This window comes from Podarcis melisellensis (genome assembly GCF_964234715.1).
Source record: "Podarcis melisellensis genome assembly, chromosome: 2".
Classification (NCBI taxonomy): Eukaryota; Metazoa; Chordata; class Lepidosauria; order Squamata; family Lacertidae; genus Podarcis; species Podarcis melisellensis.
This window is the reverse complement of record NC_138529.1, coordinates 6,835,186-6,846,669: the sequence shown is the minus strand read 5'-3', so window position 1 is coordinate 6,846,669 and position 11,484 is coordinate 6,835,186. Positions and strand designations below refer to the sequence as shown.

General features: G+C 45.9%; 2 protein-coding genes across 6 annotated transcripts in view; one reads left to right on the top strand and one right to left on the bottom strand.

Moving 5' to 3' along the window:
• The first annotated feature begins 315 nt into the window (after positions 1–315).
• SPMIP11 (sperm microtubule inner protein 11) lies at positions 316–5,022 on the top strand. The gene is made up of 4 exons (XM_081900784.1): positions 316–472; positions 1,258–1,395; positions 3,188–3,332; positions 4,837–5,022. The coding sequence occupies exons 1-4, from the start codon at positions 388–390 to the stop codon at positions 4,883–4,885; spliced, it is 417 nt and encodes a 138-aa protein (XP_081756910.1). The 5' UTR covers positions 316–387; the 3' UTR covers positions 4,886–5,022.
• Positions 5,023–8,026: 3,004 nt separating this feature from the next.
• The window catches only part of ADCY6 (adenylate cyclase 6), a 48,276-nt gene continuing 44,818 nt past the window's right edge, over positions 8,027–11,484 (bottom strand). For all 5 annotated transcript variants that reach the window (XM_081900703.1, XM_081900706.1, XM_081900705.1 and 2 more), the window contains one exon: positions 8,027–10,900. In XM_081900703.1, the coding sequence (XP_081756829.1) occupies positions 10,775–10,900 (126 nt within the window). In that variant the 3' untranslated portion in view covers positions 8,027–10,774. The remainder of the gene's footprint in view (positions 10,901–11,484) is intronic.

Sequence of the window (11,484 nt, the reverse complement as noted above, 5' to 3'; positions counted from 1 at the left end):
CTAAAAGCTGCAGTGAGTGCCAGATCTCCCTAGAGGAGAAAATATAGCCATCTGGTTAAATACTTATTTCATCACTGGGAATCACATGCAAATAAATACAAATGAATGAAGTCATAAAGCTGGAAAAAACACAAGGTTAAGGGTCACTTCTCCCCTTTTCCTTTCTAGATACCTCCTCAAACCAAACCTCAGTACATTTTTCTCAAGGTATCACAATCGCCCTTTCACACACTCAAGTTTTCATTGCTTAAGAAACTCCCAAGAGACAGGGCTGAGCTGCGCATCTCCATGGTAACATAGCAAACATGCTTTAGAAGGCTGAAGGCAGAAGGTTGCAGTTGGGAAGTTGTGGAGTCGGTTGAACCTACAGCAAATTAGGTGCAGGAAATGTCTTTCTTTGGATTAACTTTTATGGGATATCAAGACCCCTTTCGGGACAGAAAACTAGAATTACCAAAGTATGAAGTACCAGGTAAGGACACTTCACTGAAAAAGAAAGCTCTTCCTGGGATTCACCAGTGGTGATTGCTCTGTATGTGTACCTGCGCACAAAAGTCTTAACTGTCATTCCTTCATCTTGGAACCCTGGGAATGGCAGTGCTCTGAGGAAGGCTGTGGATCTTTAATGGAATTCCCACCACTGTCACTAAACTACTATTGCCAGGATTCTTGCAGGGAAACCATGATTGAAGATGGTAGAAAACTGAGACAGAGCAGTTGCATAGATAAGCTCTTTGTGTGCTGTTCACACACATCACCCCTACTGTACAGGAGGTTCCTGGTTTTGTCCCCTTCTGAAATCGAAGGGTTGATGGCCATCCCACAGTCTTTCAAAGGCGAGAATCATGTACTGGTCCACATCAGAGAGAATGGTTTAAGCCTTTCTCCCTTAGTGTGCTAGTTTTATGCCTAGAGATTGTTTGTATATTAGTGAGATATTTTTCATCCATGTTGTCTTCCAGCTGCAATCTGAAGTGGTACATCTGGGATCTAGATTGGACTTAATTCCCTGGACACGAGGAAATTCTCCTGTTTCCAACATGACTATTTTTGTCCTTAATTTCATTACTTCTTTATTTGGCCGAGGCCCCATCTGCTCAACACATTTCAAGCAGCATCATACCACTTTAAACAGTCATGGCTTTGCCCAAATAATTTTGGGAACTCTATTCCCCTAATCCTCTTGTTCCATTTGCTTTCCGTTTTGCTATATTCCAGAATTGCATTAGTTTTCTTTCTTCTTCTGTCCATCTTCAGTGGGAACACCAACCCCTAAACTGGAACTTTTCTACCCAAAGCTGCCACCCATAGGACCAAGCGGATATGATGGCACAGTACACAGGGGAAGCTGCAGGAAGTATCGAGAGGCTATCAGAAAGATGAAGCTCAAAAAATGTAGGTAAATAATTACCAGAGGCAGGGTTTAAATGGTGGTTTCAGCAAAAGCAGAAGGAGTCTTTAGGATTCTGTAGAGGGACATCCATACTATGAGTCAGAGCACTGGGACCAGGACTAGGAGCACTGACCTCTGGGTTGGCAGGAGCTGTGTGTGTGCATGCATGCAAATCTAAGAGAGTTCTGGAGGCAGGTTTGGAGGAAGGAGGAGGATTGAAGGCCCCATGGTTCTTTGAAGAGGATGTCCTTGCAGGATTTCCTGTACAGATCTGGTTGGCCAGTCTGAGGACAGGATGCTGGACTAGCTGATCCTTTGGCCTGATCCAGCAGAGCTCTGCTTATTCCTACGATGTTGGGCTCCAGGCAGGTGCGCCACCTCCATACTCGCTGCACCAGCATGACAGCTGGCCCTTCCAGACAGCAGGGAGAGACAGGGAGGAAACCTTTGGCCACGAAACAAGGAAGTTTGTTGTCACAAATTTTTAGTGAACATGCAAACCAATTTGCTATACTGTGTATACAACCAGGTGGAAATGTGATGTTCAAGAGTGCTCCTGAGGAAGAACAGTACAGTGGTACCTCGGGTTAAGTACTTAATTCGTTCCAGAGGTCCGTACTTAACCTGAAACTGTTCTTAACCTGACGCACTACTTTAGCTAATGGGGTCTCCTGCTGCTGCCGTGCCGCCGGAGCACAATTTCTGTTCTCATCCTGAAGCAAAGTTCTTAACCTGAAGCAATATTTCTGGGTTAGCGGAGTTTGTAACCTGAAGTGTATGTAACCCAAGGTACCACTGTAATTTGAAATGTGTTGGGTTTAATAATCAAAAGCAATTTTTCTTGTGTACCTGGGATTTTGATCTCTTTCTCTGATTTCTTTCCTCCTCTTCCTCCTGGACAGCAGGCTAGTACCTCTAGGCAACTGATAATGAGGAACCAGTCACCTCCCACTGCCTCCTAAAAGGCTCACGACATCTTGGGAAGCCACTTGTCTCCTAAGTGCCTGTGTCAGCTGTCATTGGAGCTTGGCTTTCCAGCTCCTCTTGCCTGCTTCTCTGTGAGCACATTTTGTGCTGACCTAGCGATGGGGAAGCTGTGGCCCTCCAGATGTTATTGGACTTATAACTCCAATCATCCCTAGCCAGCAAGACCAATAGTCAAGGATGTAATTCAAAGTCCAACAACATCTAGACCTGCAGTGCCGAAACCAGGGCGCCAAGCAGGTTCAGGAGCATTAAGGACACAGTAGTTATTGGTTCTCTGGGGAAGGGGAGGAAAAGACAAGGACGAAATATGATAATTCTAGAAGGGAAGGGGCCATAGGTCAAAAGTGGCAGATCCCATCTTTGTTTAGGGCTGATGCATGTATGAGGACATGACTGTTGAGCTTCTGAACGCAATATGTACAGCGGTAATTTAAACCCACAGATTATTAGCTATCTTCTCAAGCCTCCATTGTTGCTCAAGGTCCTGCTCAAGTCAGTGGATTTTTAGCCCAAAGCCAAGATCCTTCTCTCCCACACCTCTAGACAGCTTTTGGTTTCTCCTATGGTGTAGTGGTTAAGAGCGGTAGTCTCATAATCTGGGGAACCGGGTTCGCGTCTCCGCTCCTCCACAGGCAGCTGCTGGGTGACCTTGGGCCAGTCACACTTCTCTGAAGTCTCTCAGCCCCACTCACCTCACAGAGTGTTTGTTGTGGGGGAGGAAGGGAAAGGAGAATGTTAGCCGCTTTGAGACTCCTTCGGGTAGTGATAAAGCGGGATATCAAATCCAAACTCTTCTTCTTTTTCTAGACCCAAATGAAGAGTACAGGGAACCAATGACCTGTGGACAAGAGATTGGCTGGTGGCTGCCTAAGAACTGGTCAGTCAAGCCAGAAGATGCCATCCCTTGGATAAGGGTGCAAAGGCATCCCCAGCTACGGAGCTCTATGACCAAGTGAGCATACAATGGGAAGCAGGGAATCAGCCCGCCCACCACTTCACCCAGCCAGGGATGGAGGATTTCACTCTCATCCTTTAATTGTTGTGTGTACATCATGGCCAAATCCATCCCATACAACTTACATTTTATCACATAGCCTCACCCAAAGAATCCACAGAACTATAATTCTCAGCACCTTAGCAAACTACAGTTCCCAGGGTTCTTTGGAGAAAGATGTGCTTTGAATGCATGGTCTGGATGTGCACCAAGGGGGTTGCGTGATCCCTGCCACCTTCCAAAAGCAGCCGACCAACATCTCCTTTTACTCGCAAAAGACAATGCCATTGCAGTTGGGAGTTTTCCCAGCACCATTTCATTGACTGCTGCTTGTGGTGGGTTTGTGTGTGTGTGTGTGTGTTTAAAGGTAAAGGTACCCCTGCCCGTACGGGCCAGTCTTGACAGACTCTGGGGTTGTGCGCCCATCTCACTTAAGAGGCCAGGGGCCAGCGCTGTCCAGAGACACTTCCGGGTCACGTGGCCAGCGTGACATCGCTGCTCTGGCGAGCCAGAGCCGCACACGGAAACGCCGTTTACCTTCCCGCTGGTAAGCGGTCCCTATTTATCTACTTACACCCGGAGGTGCTTTCGAACTGCTAGGTTGGCAGGCGCTGGGACCGAGCAGCGGGAGCGCACCCCGCCGCAGGGATTCGAACCGCCGACCTTTCGATCGGCAAGTCCTAGGCACTGAGGCTTTAACCCACAGCGCCACCTGCGTCCCCACCTCGCCACCTGCGTCCCCACCTCGCCACCTGCGTCTCTGAATGCCATGACACAACAGCTTGCACCTCCTCCCATTAGGTATCATTGTGCAGATGTAGAGAAGAGATTCTGGGTGGCTGCTTTAACTGGATCCAAGCACCCTTTGTATTGTCTAAGAGATCCACGCTCTTGCTTGGCTGGAGGGCAGATAGAGGAATGGCTGCGGGTGTGTGGAAACCTTTGACCTTTGTGTGGCTGGAATATAGGCTACTGTACAAAGGTTAAGAGTCATATGTGTTGCTGTGCCAGCTTTGCCTCTTACCCACTCATTTGGCCCACTGCCCCCCCCATAAGGCAATGTGGCCCTTGGCTGGGAAAAGGTCCCCCACCCCTGTGCTAAGATGTGCTTCTGAAACAGTGAACCTTTCTCTCCAAGGAACTGCTGTTTGCTCCCCACAGAGCTAGTTTGCAGTACCCTTAACAAAATACAGTTCCTAGGATTCCTCTGTGTGTGCTTTGAAGACCTTCCTCTTTCAACAACCCTTTTAAAGTTGAGGTCTTTCCCTGTCTGCACCTATTTCGAAATGGCTTTAAAGATGTTTGTTTTTATAGCTTTGTCAATTGTTTGCCACCCTGGGCTCCTGGGAGAAAAAGATATACCGGTAAATTTAACAATAGATAAATAAGGTCCTGGCAGCTGAAACAGTACCCCACGAGACAATGGAACAGCAATTAAAAATGTTTTCTTTGTTTATTGTAGATTTGTTGACAGCATGATAGCCAGCGACCGCCTCTTCAGCATGTTTTGAGAACCATTTGGAACCATAATAGGAACCTGAGGCGCATGGCAGCACCACTGTGTCAGTGAGAGCTCATTGGCAATAACCGTCTCCCATGTTTTAGACCTAGCGCATTTGTTCTACAAATAAATAGGAAATCAGTACAATCATCTGTGTTTGGAGGTCTTTTTGCCCGCAAAAAAATGGGAAAAGAAAGTGGGTGGATATAAATTACAAGTGAGAAACCTGTGGCATCTAAGTGTTGTTGGAACGCCAAATCCCATCAACCCAGCAACATGTTCAGTGGTCAAGGATGATGTGAGTTGTGCTCCAGAACATCTGGGGAGTCCACAGCTGGTGAAGGCTGGTCTATGGCTGTTTATCTTATCGATGCACTCCCTGCTTCTTCTTTTAAGAATTAGTACAGGAATGAGGATTGTTCCTGACATTTCAATATCAAAGCTCGCTGTGATTTAAGTAGATGCTGGCAAATGTGTGCACCTGAGCATGTGTTATGTCTACCTTTGACCAATACATGTTTCATCCAGGGACAAATGGATGACATATGCCATACAGGCATGGGCAAACTCAGCCCTCCAGATGTTTTGGGACTGCAACTCCCATCACCCCTAGCTAACAGGACCAGTGGTCAGGTATGATGGGAATTGTAGTCCCAGAACATCTGGAGGGCTGAGTTTCCCATGCCTGATGTTCTAAGGCAGAATAAAATGTTTATGGGCAGCATTATTGAACTTCAAAATAGATGATCTCCACCCCATTTCCCCACATGCGGACCCCTTGCATTTTCCATTACAATAATGTTGACCTGTCACTGTAGCAGTGCTTCAAGAAAGGGAATTAAGATCAATGCTAGAAGGACCCAAATTGATAAATGCAGGGCCTGCAGGCAGACTAGTGCTGCGCTCTTACCCCCCCTGCATTTCTCAAACCACCACCTTAACAGAGAAATGGAACAACTCTGTTTTTTGTAAATTCCCTGCTTCCCAATCCACTTCCCTCTAGGAAACTTAAAAGCAGGCTTTACAGATGCTTGCACACAACCACCAAACCAACCCACCCTTCTGTGCTTTAGCAAGGGACTAAGGTGATGATGAGGCTTTCAGGTTTTACTATTGTTTGACTAGCTTAGCATAGACGAAGTCAGAGGAGAACAGTCAAGGAGAGACTGGAGACACACTTTCCTTTGATGGAGGTCTAGTTTGCCACTGTAAGAACAGGACGCTTTTCTAGATGAGCCACTGGCCAGATCCAACAGGCTTTTCTTACAGGTTTCTGCTTTGTGCAAGGAGTTTAAATGTATGACCTATTGAGCTTAAGGAAAGTTACTGTCACTTAACTATATATAGAATTGCAGTCATGTAGTATAAATGCAGGTCATCTTAGCAGCTACTTTGTTGTTGTTGTTGTTGTTGTTGTTGAGTCGTTTAGTCGTGTCCGCCTCTTCGTGATCCCCTGGACCAGAGCACGCCAGGCACTCCTGTCTTCCACTGCCTCCCAGTTTGGTCAAACTCATGCTGGTAGCTTCGAGAACACTGTCCAACCATCTCGTCCTCTGTCGTCCCCTTCTCCCAACATCAGGGTCTTTTCCAGGGAGTCTTCTCTTCTCATGAGGTGGCCAAAGTATTGGAGCCTCAGCTTCAGGATCTGTCCTTCCAGTGAGCACTCAGGGCTGATTTCTTAAGAATGGATCGGTTTGATCTTCTTGCAGTCCATGGGACTCTCAAGAGTCTCCTCCAGCACCATAATTCAAAAGCATCAATTCTTCAGCGCTCAGCCTTCTTTATGGTCCAGCTCTCACTTCCATACATCAGTACTGGGAAGCAGCTACTACAGCCTAGCCAAAGTTCCAGCACGCAAACCCTCTGCAGTACCAATGGGTCACAGCCTGACCCAAAGTGGGTCACAACAGGAGCACTACCTTCATGCAATTATATGGTAACATTTAAGAAATGGGTTCCCAAATGCATGTTTGGGTTAAGCATGAGACTCTCCATCTCAAGGTCATGGGTTGGAGCCCCACTTTGGGCAGAAAGATTCCTGCATTGCAGAGGGTTGGGCCAGATGACCCTTGTGGTCCCTTCAAACTCTCAAATTCTATGGCTCTAAATGTGGTTCCTGGGACTGAAAAGGCTGACAATCCCTGTTCTACACCACCCTGTGGCAGCTCACCTTTCTATAATGGTTAGATGATCCCAATACCTTGGGCATTATCCTTTATACTATTGGCAGTGATGTGTGTAAAATATGTAACATGTTTCTGAATTCTCCTGGACGGTGGCTGTAATGATGTGGTTCTATATGTCAAAATTACCATTACACTTAGGTTCTAGATTCAGGTAGGTAGCAGTGTTGGTCTGACACAGTCAATATTGTCCAGTATCACCTTAGAGACCAACTAAGTTTGTTCTTGGTACGTATAAGCTTTCATGTGCATGCACACATCTTCAGATACCTGAAGAATTGGGCATGCACACGAAAGCTTATACCAAGAACATTACACTTTGGGTTCTTCACAGTGATATTTGTTCCTTAATGCCTGAAATAATGTAAGGAGATTTAATCAGGGATGTACAAGCTTTAGTATATTAATGATAAACCCTGCAAAATACCAATGCATAGGCATGTAAGTGTACACAAACTGCTTGGGCTGCAATGATTACAGTCAAATTGACTTAACAAATGTCTTTAGCCTGAATCAATCAGGTGCTGATAACTCTCTATATCAGATTTAAAAATTCAAGAACTGTTGTTCACAGGTACTGTCTTGAGAGGTGCATCATCTAAAAATTAGTGAGGTGTTTTCTTCAAAAGCATCTTTATTCATACACAGATGGCATGCAGTTTAAAATCAAATCAAAACCCATGTGATTCAATTGTACAATAGTGAAATCTCATGCAAGTGTGCTCAGTGGTCAAGTCCCACTGGGTTCAACGGGGCTTACACCCAGGTAATTGTGTTGAGGATTGCAGAATAGAATTTCCTAACTGTATGATAGCCCTAACATTCACAGTTCTCACAAGTTTCCATCTCCCTTTTCCATGTATGCGTGCACTGAGCAACTGGGGGTGGGAGGAAGTTGCCCAGGGAAGAGAGGTAGTTTATTCAAGTTTATGGCACTAGGAAGGCAGAAGAGAAAGAAGGAAACAATGTAATAGAAAGTGATCTTTAATATATAATTTATATATACACACACAAAAAGAAAAAAAGTACCAAATAAGTGCCATATTGCCCACTCTGCTCATACACCTCGCCCAAGGAACACAACTGAGCCATTTTCGCAGTAGCCCTAGAGGAAGTGGGGAGGTCTGGGTTAGTTTTGTCTTTTTTAAAAACTCACTCTTTCCTCCTACATAGTCTTCCCCATGGTGAGCATAAGTAACTCATAGGCTATGCACAATGACAGTTGTCCATTAAAAATAATCTTTTCTTTTTTAAAAAAATTAAGGAATATTAGAGCTTTTTAAACCATAAAGTAAACTAAAAAAGAATAATCTTCAACTTCTTTCCCTTCTTCTTTAAAAGACTCATTTTTTTCAATTAAAAATAGTTGTTTTCCACTTTATCCATCCTCTTCAATGGAATAGAGATTTCACAAAGCTCCCTTGCTTCCCCATGGCTTAGATGTTCCCCAATTTAGGTGTCACTTGTGACAAAGAGTTGAGCAAAATAAACCTTGTTTCCAAGGAATCTGGTTCAGTACTGGAATCCTATGTAACAAAAGGTGGAACGGGGGGCTGTAACTTGCCAAGATCAGATATGAGAGGGACAAGACCCAAACTATGGTAGTGGGTGGGACATACCCATACACATGCTTGCAACCAATTCAGTCCACAGCTGCAGATAAAAGACTCCTTGGAACAGGGTCAAGTGAAAATAGGCCAAAGGTGGTTCCTCCAAAGGGGGAATTGCACCCACTGCATAAAATGGGAAAATTATAGAGGAAACAGGCAGAATGTAAGCAGGCTGCATATGCCTGCACTATCCAAGGTGCCCCTACAGGGGCTAGAGAAGTAGATGGAGCATTTCAAAATGGCAGCCACAACCCCATCAATCTGGGAAATAGCAAGTGCTCAATAACTGTGCCACTGGCCAGCCACGCCAGCTACTGACCACATGGACCTGCCCTTCTACACCAAACAGACACGTACTTATTTTCAACACACTTTCACCACTCAACAGTGAGCTCTCTTTCAAATCCTTTTTACACATGGTTTCTGAAGTTCCTATGACCAGTTAGTACTTTGGTGCAAATAGATCCCCCTTCCCACCCACCTAGGCTAATAAAAATAAAAGGAGTCCAGGGTCTTCTCCTCTTCCACCTCCGTGCCATGTTCTCGCCAACTTAAATCCGGCAATTAACACAGAGCTCTCACTTTGCTGATTTCGTCATCTACCGTGTTTCCTGCCAGTCAGGAGGGTCAGAGCAAACATTCATTAGGGAAGCCAGACCCCAAATCTGTGGAAGTCCACTTAGGATAAGCACACCCACCCACCCTCAAGCCTTCCAACATCTGGGATAAAGAGCAGAAGGGGGGGCGGGTACCCTATTATTTTTCTGGAGCTACATATATAATATGTATGAGAAAGACGGGAAAATACCCTAACACCCCCCCAAAATCAAGGTCAGTAGAACCAACTTGACCAACCTAAAGATGGATAAAACAGGGGGCAGGATGAGTGGAGAAGAGACATGGCACTTAATAGCAAAAGATCCATGAGAGTGGGCTAGAAGGAAGGAGCTTGCTCTGTCTGCCAATTCCAGCTCCTGTTAAATAATTTCTACTTTTTTATTTTGGGGTCCCAAGTGAGTAGGGAAGAAGCTCCCTTCTGCAGAAAGGTGGAAGGGGAAGGCTGCAGACAAAACAACCCGTCCCCTTTACTTCAGGCACCTAAGGCAGGTTTGCATCTCCAAAGGGCAGCAAAACCTCATTCCCTGGCTATTACAGGAGATAGAGTGGCAGGGGAGGCAGGGGAAAGAAGGCCTGTTTTTCCTTCCCGTCTCTTTGGCATCAAAACCACAACCCCCAGCCCCCCCTCAAAGCACCCCAAGTGCTTGTCATCACTCCCCTTCATTCCAACCAGACATAGCAATTTGGCAACTGAGAACTGTACCCCAAATGACAATCCCTCAGAGAGAGAGAGAGAGAGAGAGAGAGAGAGAGAGAGAGAGAGAGAGAGAGAGAGATTCCCAAACATCACAGTGAGTTTGTGAGAGCGTGTTATGTGTGTGAGAAAAAGGCACACACACACACAGAGGAACAAAAAGACAGAGTGGGTGTTTGCTGAGAGATGTGACCAACAAAACGCACTGGGGGAAAGTCACCTCCCCCAAGAGAAAAGTGCCGTTGCTGCGCTTCTGGAAAGTCTCAGCAAAATGGCGCCATGAGAAAAATGGAGCCCCGCTCAAAAAACATCCGAGCAATGCTTCAGGGTGGAGGCGGGGCAGAAAGAAAAGGGTATAGCCTCCCTTCAACAATAAAAACAAAATGTCAGCTTTCTGGATCCACAGATAGAGAAGGGTGGGGTCTTCTAACCCCTACTGCAACCTCCCTTCACCAGGTCCTTAGGTCGATCCCAAGAGCGGCAGAAGGTTCACAACAAACTTTACCCCAAAATAGCACCCACACGGGCCCAAAAGGAGGCACTCCAAGTTAGGCTTTGCTCCAAATAAATAAAAAATAAGTCTTGTATGGGGTAAAGCGACCCCCCTGACATCTCTTCTGTTTCCAAGACTATCAAGGATCCCATTTCAGAAGCTGTAGGGTTTTTTCCCTTTTTAGGAGGGTGTGTTCCAAAATCCAGAGCAAAGAGAGAAAGACAGAGAAGCAATCAACCCCATGGTGCCTGACTGAGCCCAGCTTAATAGGTCCCTTTGTTAAGCAAAGGCTCTTTTCTTGCTAACTGGTCGGGCCTCCATTCAGGAAATAGGTGGTCATCTCGCCTTTGCCCTTGACCTTGATGACCCCACGGCACTCCAGCTGATAACCTTTGGCTGCCAATACCTGATATAGGTCAGTTGTCACCTAGAGAAGGGAAACAACAAGTGTTAGGAGGAAAGGGAACACGCAGTTCTGGGCAGGTGGAATTAAGAGTTTCCAATTTTGTGCCTCTGCTCACAGAAAGCCTGTTGCTCTAGAAGAGGATTCTGTACATGGGAGTGGGAGGCACTTTCCACAAATTCTCCCCTTTATCTTGCAGTCATATCTCCCCGTCCCCCAGCACTGTTCCAAAGGGTCCCCAAATCCTCTGGAGCAAAATTTGGATGGCAAAAGGAGGCTGCAGAGGGAAGTTGCAATTAGCAAAAACTGCCTTCTTGCCCTGTCTTGGTGAGAGGGGAAAAGCCAGACTGCTGAATAAAGCCAAGCAGCTGATGTGAATACTGCTGTTTTTGACAGCAAGCAGTTTGTGACTGAGGACAGCAAGGAAGCCAATGCAGCCCCCACCCTGCCCAAGCCTGGCATAATTAGTGCACATTTAAGCAATGCAATGATCCAGCAAATACACTGGAACTGACATAGAGATACTATAGAAACAAATCTTTTGCCACATCATCCAGGGTTTAAACCACTCAGAAAAACCATAGAAGCCCCTCTGAAATACCTGTCAT